Source organism: Rattus norvegicus, chromosome 19 (assembly GCF_036323735.1).
Source record: "Rattus norvegicus strain BN/NHsdMcwi chromosome 19, GRCr8, whole genome shotgun sequence".
Classification (NCBI taxonomy): Eukaryota; Metazoa; Chordata; class Mammalia; order Rodentia; family Muridae; genus Rattus; species Rattus norvegicus.
This window is the reverse complement of record NC_086037.1, coordinates 38391407-38407985: the sequence shown is the minus strand read 5'-3', so window position 1 is coordinate 38407985 and position 16579 is coordinate 38391407. Positions and strand designations below refer to the sequence as shown.

At 42.3% G+C, this 16579-nt stretch overlaps 1 protein-coding gene across 4 annotated transcripts; it reads right to left on the bottom strand.

Moving 5' to 3' along the window:
* Positions 1–10067: 10067 nt before the first annotated feature.
* On the bottom strand, positions 10068–14715 carry Dlg5l16 (discs large MAGUK scaffold protein 5 like 16). Of its 4 annotated transcripts, none has more exons than XM_039098097.2 (6): positions 14518–14715; positions 13326–13485; positions 12004–12147; positions 11209–11375; positions 10397–10502; positions 10068–10273 (listed from the first exon to the last, which is right to left on the bottom strand). In XM_039098097.2, exons 1-5 carry the CDS (start codon positions 14642–14644, stop codon positions 10438–10440), a joined length of 663 nt encoding a protein of 220 aa, XP_038954025.2. In that variant the 5' UTR covers positions 14645–14715; the 3' UTR covers positions 10068–10273; positions 10397–10437. The 4 variants fall into 4 exon arrangements, with proteins under 4 accessions (XP_038954025.2, XP_063134928.1, XP_063134929.1 ...); XM_063278858.1 differs by having other exon boundaries at positions 14557–14715; XM_063278859.1 differs by having other exon boundaries at positions 14523–14694.
* Between the last annotated feature and the right edge of the window lie 1864 nt (positions 14716–16579).

The window sequence follows — 16579 nt, the reverse complement described above, 5'->3', positions numbered from 1 at the left end:
TAGATCAGAGCTACAGAGACTGCTCCCAGAATCTGCCACTTCGTCAGTAGACACCAGGTACCATCTGCCAGAAGTCTACTTGCAATGGAAAGTAAAAGCATAAATAGAGACCCTCTATGAGCGGCAGGTGAACAGGCTGGAAGGACCCAGAAAAATAGTACAAAGATGGGAGAGAATAACTCGCAATAACGAGCAGTTTTTCCACTTTGTATAACTCCTACGACTCTGCTTGAAGAGAAAATGTATAATATTGAAAGATGTGAATATTGCATACCACGGGCAACTCCTAAATTCCTTTTTGCAGTGCCAGACATTAGATTTTTTTTAAAGAAGAGGTTTCTATAGTAATTGAGTGTTGGAGATAAAATGAAATTGTCACTCTCAAAGAAAGCTGACATGGAAAATGGCGAAGGGAATAAATGAACGTTTGGGAAAGTAGTGAGTTGATTCACCTTGTGAATAATTTTGCTAAATAAAAAAGCCTAAACATATTAGTTAACAACAATCTTCAGACTGGATCTAAAAGCCAAACCCTGATTATGTGCTTAGTAACACAGAGTCTGACTCCACTTTGTGACCTCTGAGTGCTGGCGGGTTTTAAGCCTCACCTGTCGCCTTCCCCTCTAGCTCCATATCTGGAGACGCTGATTAGAAAGCCTGGGCACTTCCTGTATTGGTGCCAGGGTAAGATCCAAGCCTCACAAACTCACCCTGGCCCCACCCACAACCACAAAAGTCCTTCCTGATTGAAAGCTCTCTCCTGTCCCCCACACTGTGGCTAAGACCTCCACTCTGCATATTAGAGGGCTGTGCAGTTTCTTTGGAGGAAGGAAGGTGTGGTTATTATACACTCCCAGTACTCACTCTCTCTCTCTCTCTCTCTCTCTCTCTCTCTCTCTCTCTCTCTCTCTCTCACACACACACACACACACACACACACACACACACACACACATGCACACACTGGAAAAGACATAGAGAGATATTCCAAAAGCAGGAGTTAAGTATACCAAACAGATACTGAAAGAACCCGTGGTGGTTACATGAATATCATGTTAACAGATGCTGCAAGAAATGGCATTATAGAATAAAAATAAGGTCCATTCTCCACTCCAATAAGACAGGTCAGTCTTCATTGTATATACACATAACCATAGTCATACATGCTTTGTATGGTGTCTGTGTTACCTCCCCCATAAACACACACACACACACACACACACACACACACACACACACACACACAGTCAACCCCAGGACAAATTTGAATGCTGTTGTGATTTGGTGAAATAGTCAGATGGAGGGTAATGACCAGATAGGCGAGGGTCTGCCATTGGCAAGGTGGAGCAGCAAGGTTCTAGGGCAAGAGTGAGGCAGCCCATGGAACCAATGGGAGGTGGTATAACATGGTCAGAGTTCCTCAGAGCAGAAGTGAGTGTGTTGTATGTGCACCTGCTCCCATCTACACACGATTGAGGGCAGCTTCATGACCCTAGGAAGAGCACCAAGACAAAGGAGAGGAAGTCAGGCCATGTATACAGCTGTAGCATGCCTGTTCTTCACAGTCCGAGGAATCCGAGTGTTGATCTATTTTTCACATGTGTCTTACTAGGTTCCCAGCTACAAATTACACTTGCCATCCAATTTTCTGTGTCCTTGCTTATTTTAAGATTTTTATATTAGCTAAAGGTTGAAGAGTTGCGTGGTGTTTTCCCCAAAATCCCAATGGCCAGGGCAGAGTCCATTCCAGCTCACTAGAAGGGACTGTGAATGGGACCTGGACATCTATTTACTTGGACATTCTTTTGTTGATCCAAACTTTTTGTTGAAGATCACTGTGGACAAAGTAGTATTCATGTGGCCTAAGTTTCTAAAAGGTTCTCCAAATCACTGCTTTAATATTCTTGGCATCGAAGATGCACTTTAACTAACAACTTTTAAAATGATACCTTCATCTTTCAGGGTGATTTAAGGCATCTTCACATTTTCAGGATGGGGTGTTCCCAAGGCCAGAGCCTTTCAGTCACTCCTAAATTCTGCACGCTCTGAAGAGCTTCCTCACTTCATCAAGCAACAATTTGTTCTACGGTTCCATGGCATCAACCAGAACCAACACCACAGTCTTCTTGGCCTGAGTAGTTCCTGGTATCCAGCAGAGGGCAGCATAGGAACAAAAGACCGTGCTTTCCTTCACAGCCCCGGAGAGGCTGTTGGTGTGGCTGAGATGGTGTAGATCCAGACAAGACTAGACATCTTAACACAAACACACATTAGAAACAAAACTAAGCCACTACTCAAAGACTATACATGGACTGACCCTGGGCTCCAACCTCATAGGTAGCAATGAATAGCCTAGTAAGAGCGTCAGTGGAAGGGGAAGACCTTGGTCCTGCCAAGGCTGGACCCCCAGTGAACGTGATTGTTGGGGGAGGGCGGTAGTGGGGGAAGGATGGGGAGGGGAACACCCATAGAGAAGGGGAGGAGGAGGGCTTAGGGGGATGTTGGTCCGGAAACCGGGAAAGGGAATCACAATCGAAATGTAAATAAGAAATACCCAAGTTAATAAAGGTAAAAAAAAAAAAAGAAAGAAAAAGAAAAGAAACAAAACCTCAGTGTGGTGGTACATGTTGGAACCTCAGCACCTAGGAATTAGAGACAGGAGAATCAGAAGTTAAGGCCAGCTGTGCATGAGACCCTGCCTTAAAACAAAACTTAGAAACCAGTGTCATCAAATGGGTTGGCTGTTTTCTCTGGACCATGTGGAAGTAGGGAAAGGTAAGAAGATGCATTTCACAAACATCAGAGACTGAAGACCCCCAAGTTTCCAATTTCAAATCTTTGCATTTTATTTTACTGTGGAGAAATATCCACTTTGTCAAATGTCTGGTCAGTCAAATGGATACTTTGGAGAGATGGAGTTGATTTAGCATAGAAAGAGTTGTTCCAAACATGATTAAAAGTAGTGAGTCCTCTGAGTATAAAGGTAGATAGCAGGCAGCCTGGCCACTTGGCAAAAGTATGGGCATCTAATTTAGGCATGAGAAAGAGAACTACGCACAATTTAACTTTACTTGTAGACTTAGGAACACAGATTTCTCTGGCCCCCTAGTCCAGGGAAGTTGTAGATGTGTTCTAACCTCCCAGGACAGCAAGCAGCTCTGGAGTTGTGCATTGCTCCAAATTTTCCAGCCTTCCCTGTCTCAGACCAAAGCTTAGCCATGCCTGAAGGTGCAGTTTGATGGGCCTGCCTTTTGAAAGCTTAAGGTGACTGAGGTTAGGGTGCCATGGAGAGAGATCTTATGTAAGAAGTTGTGGGACACGTTTGAGATCATTTGTAATCTGATAGTTGAGTCTGGAACCAATTATAAGAGCCTGAACTGAGGCTGGGTCTGGCTTGAGTTGCCATCAGACTCCTGGGAGCTCTATGGAGCAGAGAGAGCACCTTGTCATCTCATGATTAAGCCACTGGACTGCACATGGATGGGTGTGGTAACAAGGCCTCACAATCTAAGAAGGGTTATGCAAAGCCCTTCAGAAGAGCACAGAGATCCTGTCACAGGACCCCAGAGCAACTGGCCTTCCACCATGTGGCTCTTTGCTCTGGCCCTGACTTCCCTCAACACTTACATGGCTTTTGGTGAGTTCTTCCAGAATACAGACACTGGGAGCACTTCTGAAACGCCTCGACCTGGGTGAATGTGAAAATGGGGATAAAGAGAAGAGAGGCCAGGTTCCATTCTGTAACAGGAATCTGCGGGATGATTTCAAAAGGGGCTTGGAGTCAAAGAACCCAGCAAGCTCCTCCCATCACAGAGATCCAAGGAAAGAAAACCATGGTGATACCCCAGCTGCAGATGCTAAGAGGTCATTGAGCTAGCATGATGAGTTAAGAGAGCTCCTAGTTATCTCCCAGCTCTTACTCCATCTCCGGGGCAGATGTGAGAGGCTCAGCAGAGTTTTAATAGCATTGAGTCGGGAGCCAGGGCACAGGACTAGAGCCTAGCTCAACTCTTCTGATCCCTGTGACTTTGGGAAAGTCACTTCAACTTTGCAGTGTTTGGAAAATAGGAAAGCAATAGAACCTTCCTTACTGGGCTATACTGAGGATTATATAGGTGGTTGTTTTTATAGCTCTTAGCATAATGTCTGGTCTAGAGGCACAATAAATGGATTGATTTAAAGGGGTGGTATTAATAAAAGTTTATGTTGGTCAAGCCAACATGTTAAGAGCCAATAATTACTGAGAAGATAATTTGTCCCTCAGTTCCCAAGAGATGTTGGTACCGAGCTGTATGTTGGGTGAGAAGAATAAGAGGCAGTCCTTAGACTCAGGAGCCTGACCTTGTAGGAGAAGGACTACAGATACACCTAGACGAGAGAGGGAACAGGAAGGGGCTGTAAGGAGTTGGAGGAGGGAGTGAGGCCCTCAGATCACCAGGGGGAGCTGGGACTTGTAGTGTGAGAATGAGTAAATGAGGAGAGGTGGACAGGAGTTGCACATGTGAAAGAGAAGACTTCCGAGATTCAGATATGAAGATACAAGACCTGGCAAGGAAGAATGAATGGGTTCCAAATACTGCTCAGTAGAGACGTGGGAGGTGGGGGGAAGTTCTGAAAAGTATGGGTGTTTGAGGATCTCAAATCCCTACTGAGCTTTGCTTAGTAAACAACAGGGACCACTCTGGAGTCGGGAATATTCTTCTGGTAGTTCTTAACATGGTCACCCCAGCCAGTCTCCTGTCTAGCCTGTGAATTCCAGTTTTTCCAAACAGTTCTTCACTGACTTCCTTCACCCCTGCCTTGGTCCTACTTGGTGTGGCTCAATACAAAGGCAGATTGATTCTCTGTCCTGATGCTGAAGGACTTTGGCCCTCTTGATTGTGGTTATGGATCACACGTTCTCCTGTGTAGCTTCAGGGGTTCAGTATCTCAGAGCAGTCCTCTCAGAACATGGTGCTATTCTCTCATTCTTCAATTGTTGTCATTGAGTACAGACAATATGTTACCATCTCTGCTCAAGTGGGTGGTCAGAAATAATAATGATTCAAAACTGGTCTCACTAAAGAGAACAGCCAATAGCTCCGGAAGGTCTTTATAGGAAATAATATCACAAAACAGATCAGAGTACTGCCAATTAGTACTGCCAAGGCTATGGAAATTTTAAATGGAATTCATTTGCTAGATTTTAGTAAGCTTAAATAAGTCATCCCTTCCTGTAGGATGCATTACATCTATGTGAAGTAGATGGTAAATTCATGAACAATTCAGAACAGAATTAGACATCGAAACTGGAAAAGTTGGGCAACAGCATTGTTGGAAGCTGGTCTTTAGTTTCATGGTAAACATGGTGGAAAGGGGAACCTATGACTAACAAACAAACAAACAAAGATCAGGTGAGAGGCAATGATATTTCCCAGGAAGCATTGCTAGGTAAAGGAATACTGAGTTTTAAGGCCAGCTTGAATTGGATGAATACCCCTAGGCTCCCTGTCATGTAGTGGCTTTAAAATTTTCAGAGCAATGGAATCAATGCTAACAGAAGAGGTCCAACTCAATTACCAAAACGCCTAAAAAAAAACCTTCACTAAGTTTTTGCAAAGATTGACATCAGCTACTAAAAAAAATATCAGATTCAAAGGATCAAAAAATATGGATTGAATCTTAGTCATTTGAAAGTGCTAATTCAGGATGCAAAAGGGGGATTATATTTTAAATACAAGGTCAGCAGTAATAGAGGAATCCCTTAGAGTTGGGACTGATACTGGATATCACATTTATGATGCTAATTATACAGAAGTAACTTTTAAAAATCAAGAACAGTCTAGATGACAGATATTTTAATTGTGATAAGCAAGGCCACTTGAAAAGAGAATTTACTATTACTTTATATTATAATTTAAAATCAGGAACAGTGATACCTCCTCAAGTTCTTCAACGCTAACAGTTTGTTTTAGTTATCCGCGGTGAGGTTGTTTGAATAACAAAGGTTCGGGGTGTCAGTATGAAGAAGTGAGATCTTGTTGAAATAGATGTGGCCTTGTCTGAGGAAGTGTGTCACTGTGGGAGAACTGAGACTCTCTTCCTGGCTAACCATGACACAGCCTTCTCCTGTTGGCATTTAGTACAGGTTGGAAACCCATGGTCAATCCAATGCCAAGACTATCTGGAAGCCATGATGCTCCTGCCAAGATGATAATGGGCTGAACCTTTGACACTGTAACTCAAACCCAATTAAAGTTGTCCTTTATAACTGTTGTCCTTTATAAAAAGCGTTTTGGTCACTGTGTGTTTTCACAGTAATAGAAACCCAAATTAAGATTCTCTGCTTAAAAAAAAAAAAAAGATCCTCTGCTTTTTGTTTTTCTGGATGAACTTAAGAAGTGCTAAAGCAAGGTCTGAAAACAAGCCTGTAACAAGTTTGATGTGAATTTGTTAAAATTTCATTTAATTGCATTAAATGTATATATAACTTTGGTAAAATATCCATTTTTATGGTTTTATTCCTAGCTATCCATGAGCATGAGATTTCTTTCCTTCTAATGATAACTTCCTCTGGTTTTTATTTCAGATTTCAAGACCATGTTATATAAGGTTTTCTTTTTTTTTTTCCTCGGGGCTGGGGACCGTACCCAGGGCCTTGTGCTTCCTAGGCAAGCGCTCTACCACTGAGCTAAATCCCCAACCCCAATATATATGGTTTTCACACGAATAGTTATAGTTAGATCATGTATTTTTATATTCTTTGTGGCTAGTATAAACTGTTTGCTTTCCTCATTTCCTTCTCAGCCTGCTTATCATTTCAATAAGTACAGCTTCTGAATATTTTTAGTTCATTTTGTATCTAGTCACAATCCTGAAGATGATTATCAGCTGTAGAAGTCCTCTGGTGGACCCTTTGGCATATCTTATACTTTCGCATTATGTCCACATAGCAATAATTTGCCTTTTTCTTTCCCATTGGTAACTCCTTCATTCTTTATGGATTTTAGAGTTCTAGATATAAATTCAAGTTCTATCTTGAATTGATATAGACAGAGCGAATAGCTCTGTCTTGGCCCTGATTTTAGTGAAATTGGTATAAGATTTTCTCCATTAAATTTGATGTTGCCTATTGGCTTTGTGTTTATTGCTTTTATTATGCATAGGTATGTACCTTGTATCCCTCTACTCTGCAGGACTTTTAACAGCAAAGTGTGTAGACTATTTTAGGATCTAATAAGATAAGAATGTGGTTTATTTTCAGTGGGGTTATATTGGTATATTCCATTAGTGGATGTTCCTATATTGAACCACTCCTGAATCCCTGAGAAGAAGCCTACTTGATCATAGTAGGTGATTTGTTTGATGTGATCTTGGATTCTGAGTGTGAGTATTTAAATGAATCAGTGACCATCAATGTTCATGATGGAACTTTCTCTCTAATTCCCTTTTCATGTTTACTATTGTGTGGTTGAGACACCAGGTTGATTATGGCCTCAGAAAAGGAGTTTGGCAATGTTCCCTCTCTTTCAATTCAGTGGAATAATTGAAGCACTATTGTGGTTAGGTCTACGTTAGAAGTCTGGTTGAAAGGATGCATTAAAGCCATGTGGACCTGATATTTTTTTTTTTAATTTTTGAAGTGGCAGCCTTTAATGACTGTATCTATTGTCTTATAGAATTATTCAGTTACCTTCCCAGATCTGGATTTAACTTGGTAATTGTTATCTGTGTAGAAAAATCACCAATGTCAAACAGAGTTTTCAGTGTTCTGGATTAAAGGCCTCTGAAGTAATCTCTAATGATTGTTGAATTCGCCCAGTGTTTATTGTTATGTCCCCCTTTTCATTTCTGATTTTGTTAATTTATGTATTGTCTCCCTGGTGTGTAGTTAGTTTGAGGAGGGGGTTGTTTCTCCTGTGAATCTTCTCAAAAAACCACTCTTGCTTTGTTTGACTCTTTGTATTCTTCTCTCTGTTTGTAATTGATTGATTTTAGTCCTGAGTTTATTTCCTGCCATCAAATTCTACCAGACTCTCTATAGGATGAGGCTTTGCCTCACCTTTTTAAGAGCAGCATCAATAAATGAAGCTTATGCTGCTCTCTGTAGTGTTGATGACATCACAATCTCACTGAAAACCATGCACACCCTGGTTTCAGGCTGTATTAAAGTAGCCCAGCATTTCAGTGTTCCCTGCAAGGTGCCAGGTGCCGTGGGACAGTAGTAACATGAGTCTGCATGCACCTGGACAGTTTTCATTAGGGACTTCTGAGTGATTTTATAAAAATTTACAGTGAGTTCATGTGTACACAAACACACACACACACACACACACACACACACAGAGAGACACTGTACTGACATGGTACACATTCCTTGCACACCAAAAATAAAGTGAGCATTAATGAAAATATAACAATAATGGAATTGATGGAGGGAACTGCGGGGAACCTGGGGCTTAGAGTTACTTAAAGGCCGTATGCAGGCTCTCCTTTTCTTGGAGGCTAAACTTCAAGGGCAATGGGGTTCTTTATTTTCTTCCTCTATGACATACAGGGCTAGGGTGGAAACTAGGTTTTGAGCATATTTGGCAAGTACCGTAACACTGAATTAAATCCTAGGGCTGGAACCCTATTAATGTTCTACAAAATTACAGGGCAGGCTGGATGAAGACACTCATCTGACAATGTGGACATCTGAAGACAGGCACTGGACAATGGCTGACAGACTTGTCTGAAGACTGGAAATGAAGGCCCCTCTGACTACGCTGTACTCTAAGGACAGTTTATTCAGGTAAGGGATGACATGAACTATTGCCTCACGTCACAGATGTCAGTAGAAATTATCCAAGGTGTTGTAGACTGCAGGTAGCATTAACAGGACAAATCACACTGTGTTGTGAAGACTTATAAAGTATGCGTGTGTAGCAAGACTCAGGCCTCTCGCAGTTTCTAAGATCATACCTGAGAACCTCCAATATAGTAGTAATGTGATAGTGTGGTGTAAATGTAGTTCCGACTAGTTTTTATTGTGACACAGATGACTCTTTTTGTACCATGGTCTGCTTATAATGAATGACTAGAAGACCTAAGCTTAACAATAACCAAAGACTACATTGCTTCTCTAGCTGCTGAGATTTAAAAGCCCTGTGGTGACAGAAACTGTTTGTGGACATTCTGGATTATTCCTGGTGTTCTTAACTTTCTGAGTAACATCCACTCTGAGAAAGTTAGTTCAATTTCATAAATTGGAAATCTGTCACCTGGAAAAAAATACATTCTCAATACGATCCCAGATTGGTCATGGAAAAAGGGTAGCTTGAACTGTCCCACCTAGGTCCTGGGCCTGCACAGGCCTGCTCTCCAATGGAAACCTGTGTTCACAGCTGCAGGCTGCATTCACTATGGATGCTCTTGAGGTTCCTCCCTAAACTGCTTAGATTAAGATAATTTTCTTGCTATCAAAGAATTCATTATGCCAAGCTGGCCTACAGGAAGCTAGTTTCTATTCTGTATTTTGTCAGATGTGCATAACACATATGGTCATCATTGACAACAGCTGAAAGATCTGCTCTAATATGGACACTAAGTGATGCTGGAGGATGATCCTGACCCACAATGAGCAGTGGGAACACCAGAGCCCTGTAGGGATGCCTGACAACCTAACACGTTGAGCATGCACAGCTCAGTAAGTTCCCTGTGAGTACACATCTCCTGAGATCCCTCTAATTGTAGGTGATCCTGTCCACCTAATACAGCACCTCATGTGGAATAACAAAAGCCACCTGCAGGAGCTGTGGTGATGACTCACAGGTTAGAGCATCTGCTGCTCTCTCTGAAGAACCACATGGACCCTAACAATTGGGTAAAGCATGTCAGTGATTACATCATAAAGTGTGTGTCTGAGAAACAGCCTCATTATCCACACAAAAGACACTGTCACACTGGGTACCCCTTGGTGACTTTGAATTCACTAATTAGCCCAGGCTCCATGGAACATGCAGAGATCCATCTCTAGCTGTCAGTTCTAAGTCCACAGGAGGGGACAGAACCCTTGAGTAAGAAAGATGGTCTTAAGAGTCAAGAGATAGAATTCAATTTTTATTCATAGGAACTACATTTTACAAAGAAACAGGATGAAAATGAATAAATATAAATGTTTTAAAGTATTTGAAAAGTGAAAAATAGTAACAAGAACATTTAGGAATATTTAGAAGCACAGATGTATTGCTGTTTCTCCTCTAGCACACATAATGAAAGGCAGTCTCCCAAGTTGTCTCTCAAGTGGTGTTTTCTGAAAAAGAAAGGGAGTAAAACCTCAATCAGTCAGGCTGGCTTAGTGATATATAAATTAAGGGTCTCTAAGAAATGACAAATTAACTATGAGGAAGAATATTCATCTAAAATATGTTGTTACCATTCAGGATGTTTGTCATCAGGAGCTCCTGAGAAAGCAACTTATTCTTCAGGAAGCTCTCTTCCTGGTGTGTGTCCAATTCCAGCTCTCTTGCACTCTCTGAGACCTGGGAGAGGAAGGCAGTTTTTCAGACACTGATTTGGTGGGGAAATGCAAGCCAGCTGTCAGAATGCTGCCTTCTACCACCTCAGTTCTATTCTACAGTCAACATAGACCTTTTAACTGATATCATTGTTGCTAACCCTGCGGGCAGGGCAAAATCTCCAGCAACCCTCAAAGTAATGTGGGCTGCCAATCTGGGACCCAGACTTATACCAGTGCAAACCAAGAACAGGGCAATGGGTTGCAGGAAGAAAGGAGACATTCATATGTCACCAAGGTTAAAGCCAATGACAAGTACTAATTGGACATTTGCACTTGGTTCTTATCCTGGAAAGGTCCTTCATACACAAGAGGTCACATGACCACAGAGTGTCATTTGTCATAGGACCAAGAACTTGTTCAAAACTCTACATAGCATCCAATCTATCACATGGATATTCAGTAATGTGATATGTTCTTCATCTGTAACCATTTCTAGACTGCAGCTTTAAAAAGAGCAGCAAATTATACTTGCAAATTAATTCAGTTTCTGAAAAGTGGTTAACTTCCTGGAATAATTGTGCATAGGCAGAGCAATGAACAATTCCATGGCATGAGGTGGTTGGCTGGTTGTGAGTGTAAATTAGAAAGGTGGTAGGAGAAAGCAAAGATAAATCAAATTGGCAAATTTTATCAGATATTGTTAAGCTAACACAGCTGCTCATCCCTACCAGATGATGCTGGGTCCTGAGGTTCCTGGTCTTTATCATTCTTGTTGCAGTCAACCAAATATTTCTGGATCGGTGCCCAATGAAGATGTACCTCCTTGCTCTCCTGCCTCAGTGGGAGCAACTTCTTCCTACATGTGTTCTCCATCAGGAGCTGGCTGAGCAGGTTGCTGGAAATACATTCTGCATAATAAGATCATACTGCCCCTTTCTCCCATTCCCACTCCCAAGTCCCACTAACTCCACCAGGACCCAGATACCCATGAAGACTTAATAGAATTCATTTCGATACATATAAGGCTGCTGCATAAACCACAAAGAGTTAATTCAGGGAAGAATAAATTGTTTGGCCCAAGCACCAATTAGTGTCCACATCTCTCAAAAAAAATGGATCTACAGCTATCCATGAAAGCCCAATGCATGGGGGCAACATCAATTAGTAGTGGGCAAACACCCTCAAAGGAGGTCAGTAGAACCAAGGGAAGGTAATGCTATCCATGTGGTTCACACACTGAGTGTTGTAAAACCTGGTATGACCCCAGAGGTCCAGGTCAGCCTAATATCCTTCTGATGACTTCAATCAGTACTGTTCTATCTAGAGCCTTCTGAAGATGCCTAGACAATCCTGGGATGAGGAACAGTCTTTTGTGAAACTGAAAACTGAGTCCTAATGAACCTGGCACTCTGATGTGTAAACAGCACAAGAGATAGAACCAGAGCTGAAGACTGTCCAATCCAGAACAAAGAAAGTCAGAAATGTCCAATCCACAAGTGATAGCCTTTCTGACCACTACTTACATAGAGAAGGTAATCTCCTTCTTCAGCTTATGGTTGTTCTCATGGATCTCAGTGTTCTCCATCTCTAAGTTGTGCAGAATTGACATGACCGCCTCCTCCATTCTATCCAGGTCTTCAAAATATGGATTTGACCTGAAGTAGGGCCTGGCCCCAAATGATAGAATACAATGCACATCAGCATTTAGGAATATATGAACTCAGGGTGGGTCCTGTACTACCCCAGTCCTGGAAGGACACTGTCTGAATTCTACATATTGGATCGTCTTCAGCTTCAGAAACTTCTTTTTCTGAGTCCAGGTCACCAGAAGCTCCGCATCCAGATGGAGAGTTCCCTGGCTCCCTTTCATCAATCAAGAGGAAATCTGCAGTCAAGCCAGTTGAGCTATCAAGAGCCTAGGCCACACCTCTCCCTGCTCCCCCACCCCCAACACACCCAGAAACCGGTGATTTCTTTTTTCCTGTCCTGATAACAGACCATATATAAACACAAAATTATAATCTGCACAAGGAATACAAATGTACAGACAAACGTGGCCACATAGACAAAGAACTGTGCTGTTGACAGTGGGGCTCCCAGAACAAAGCATTCACATGACCATGAAAGTGTTACAGGTAAATACTCAGGCCAAGACATAGACCCCTAGATTCCAAGTGTGGAGGGAAATATAAACATATAAAAGTTGTGCATATGCATTTGGATGTATGCACACACAGACTTACAGACTGAGACACACCCACAAAAAAGAGAAAAGCAAACAGAGTCAGAGAAAGAGAAAGACAAATATGGAAACAGAGAGCACTGTGAGAACCAGGAGAAATGCATGCACCATTGCTGTCTCAGAGGGTAAGACACACAGACAATAACAAACAGGCCTGAGCCTGAGAACTACTAGTCAAGCATTGAGATGAACAGTTTGGGACCAGGCCCCTCAGGCTGCTGCCTGGATCTCCCAGCACTCAGTCACCTGCCTAGCAAGTACAGAGACTCTCCATAAACTCACTGCAATTACAATCTTGCAAAGCCACCAGCTGTCAAGGGCTTTGCAAATGCACACTGGGAACTCACTCTCCCTGACTTTATCCCTGAATTCTTCATTCAGACCACAAATCCTGCTTTTCAATAAATGGAAGCAGATGAGTCTATTGTCCATCTCACTCCTCAGGAAGGGTCAGGTTCTGAATCTCCTCTATATGGGAGGTGAGGTTTAGCACAGGGTGATTAGGGAGGCACAGCTTTCTAGAACCCAAAACCTTAATAGGATGAGATGAAGGTGACCTTGCAGACACAGGAATGAAACAAGAGCATTTGGAGTGATTCATACCTGTTGTTCATGGATCTCTCTGTCAGAAACCTCAGGCAATCTCTCAGGTCATTTCTCTCCTCGGTAATGAGCTGCAGCTCTTTAATCAGCCTCTCCTTTTCCTTCTTGGCCTGCTTCTTGCTTATGGCAGTTTCAGGGGGTGATGTTTCTCTCCCAGCCTCTGTAGGTAGAAGAACACAAGTGGACATGCATGGGGAGAATGCATAGAGTGTGCATAGACCAAGTGAGGCCTAAACAGAAGAACAAGCCTAGAACCCAGTGTCATTGCTAGGCGATTGGTCTATGCTTAAGAGGCCTCTTCAGTGGATCTCAGTTCTCCCACTACTCTATAGAGACCAAGAGATGTAAGCAGCCAGGTGTTCCCTATGCCGGACATCACGTGCTTACATGTACCATGGAGATGGCTTCTCCAGGATTATTATCAGCTGAACAGGGTACAGCTTGGTTTCAGGACCCTCACCCCTGTGGTTTCAGAAGTCAGATGATAAATTCACCATCCACAAAACTTGAGTGATTGGAGACACTCACATGTCCTACCCTGATACTCTAGGCCAACAACTTTGCATTTAAAAAGCGTTCACGGGGAGGACATGGTCAACAGACTTATCAATTCCCCTATATGAAATAACAAATGCCCCAGAAGTGCCAGTAGGTTACAGGCTGAATCTTGGTCCACATTTTCCAAACAGTTTTGATATTTTAGAAAAATGTTTGTAACACACAACCTCTAATATATAAAGGTGCCGATGACCCTGCCAGTTAAAAGAAATCAGAGGAGGTCCTAGAACATAAGGTTACTGCCTGGAGCACAATTCTCTCCCTGTTACTCTGTCAGATATCCACTGTATTTAAAGAAGCAATGATAGTGAAATACATTGCTGTCCTGTCTAAACTCAGAAAAGGTGGACCCTCCATGACTCCTGATGGTGCTATTATGTCAATGTAACATAACACATGAACTGTAAAAGTAAAGACCAGAAGTTCACAGTATAATAGCATTGGCCTTACCATATCCTCCCTGTGGGGATGGGGAAACTAAAGTTCTGAAATCCTTGACTTTCAAGAATTGTCATATTCATGGAAATTCAATTCCTTTGCAGATGCTCCAGTTGTTGTGGCCCATTGCTAGAAAGGTCAGCTTAAGCCTGCATCCTCCTGAAAGGAAGCTCGACATAAACTGCCCAGAACTTACTACACCTTCCCCAGAAGCGCTGTCTTTGTCCATCATTACTTTGAGATGAAAGGCCAGACTCCTTCACTCTAGTCTCTCCACAATCGACATTCCCCCTCCCAAAACGCTTGCAAAGATGGGAAAACATGGCTGACGATGTATCTGCCAGACTTGGACTGAGAGAAACTAGGGCACTGGTTGTCACTACAACACTGGTGACATCACAGAGGATGCCAAGAACTCTCTAGGAGATAATAGAATGGCCAAGAAGGGACAGCTGATGTCATGGGGAGCAGACTTTGCCTCCCTGCTAATGATCTCCCTGTACTGAGCATAAGCTTAGGGGCCCTTTCCAGGAGACTTCCCCAGGGCATAGACACTGAGCACCTCCTGTTTCCACATCCAAATTTTCCTCAAGGCTTGATTATAAAAACATTAGTAATTCCTATGCATCTAAATGAATGTTTCCTTTCATATCTTGCCCAAAAATGTCTCATCCTAACTAGATTTTATCCTCATTTACCAATGTTAGCCATTAAAAATTCCTGAGATTTCACACCAGTCAAAAGTTTCTCCTTCCTCATTATGTACAGGTGCTTGAAATCACATCAAGAAATAGCCTGCATGGTAGGTTACAACATGGGTGTGTGTTAGGGGAACACTCATGAAGCCTTATGCTTAGCATTCGACAGTTGCCACAAAATCCCTTAGGAGAACGAGTTGAAATTATTATGGTGCTAGGAACAATGTGGAGACCAGTTGGCAGAGGAAAGTGAAATATTGGAGCCACTAGTGAAGGCACCCTTATGCTGCTTGTGGGGTTCTCCTCTCTGCACCAATGTCACCAAAGGAGCATTGCTCACTGACCTCTGTAAGATGTACCATGAGCTTCTATCAGGAAAATAAAATAGTCAACAGATATGGGGGGTGCAGATAACAGTGTAAGACAAGGCTATAAACATCACTAAGTGGATAGAGCAAGGTCCCAGCACCTGTACTCTGGGTCATGGCCGACCCCACCAAAGGCCAAAATATCGATCATAGTAAAAAATTAATACTTTATTGAATGCACACACTAATACTGATTGATCAGATCCATAGCCCAGATTTTGGGGGCAGACCCATGGCCCTAAATATCTTTCTCTCAACTTATATAGCAAAACATAAGAAAGAAAGAAAAAAGAAAACGTCAAAACAAAAAGCTCAAGCTTCTCATATGAGGATTGCGGGAAGTGTTATCTGGTGGTCAGTTCTGATTAGACATTTTATATAGAACACTGCACAGTGACTTTTATATAAATCTTTTTGCAATATTGGAATTTTAACAAACCTCATCCAGAACATACAGAAGAAGAAAGGATGTGATCACTGTGTCCTTTCTCTCTATCAGGTTATTTTTCTGCGTCCTTGATTGTCAGGCATAGAACAGCAACAATCTGAAATAGCTGGTAGACAATGGAAAAAGTGGCTAAAACTATAGTTGTGGGTTACACACCTCAACTGTCAAAGGCTAATGCTGTCCTCACAGTCCTTGGAGGCCACTCTTGTAAGACTATCTATTGGAAAGTGGAAGCAGGTTTATCTGAGCTCAAAGTGAACCTGGCCAGCCAGAGAGAGGGCAACATGTGATACTTGAGACCCTGTCTAAAACTAGCACTGAAACCCACCCTTCATTCGAAGCATCATCTACGAATTCTCAATTTTTTAGAGAATTCTCAATTCTCTCCACACCAGTCTTTCAGGCTGGAAGGGTAGAAAAAAATGGGAATGATCTTTCTACTCTGAGGACCTTGATCTCTCTCTCCTTAGGTGCACATTAAGAATGCACGCAAATGGGTATCACCACCTGAACAGCTTAGTATTATCTACTCAGTATATGTAGCATAACACTGTGCCTATGACAATCTCAAGCTTCCCTGAGTGTTGCTGCCCCAGCAAGAACTGTGATGTACTGAGGCCAAACCCCAGGGATCCTTTCAAGGGGTTAGAAGAAAGTCATCAGGGATACTCCACTTCTTTGTCCTTAGATTAAATCAAGCTGACACAATGTGAACCTGGTGGGCTGTTAACCATACATCTTTCT

Excerpts from the sequence above, each read along its gene's own strand:
- Dlg5l16 (XM_039098097.2), bottom strand. The coding sequence starts at position 14,644 with ATGTTTTCCCATCTTTGCAAGCGTTTTGGGAGGGGGAATGTCGATTGT. Across the intron at positions 13,486-14,517 it reads GCGCTTCTGGGGAAGGTGTA|AGGCTGGGAGAGAAACATCA; the intron begins GTAAGTTCTGGG and ends TTCTACCTACAG. Across the intron at positions 10,503-11,208 it reads TCAGGACCCAGCATCATCTG|GTCTCAGAGAGTGCAAGAGA; the intron begins GTAGGGATGAGC and ends TTCCTCTCCCAG.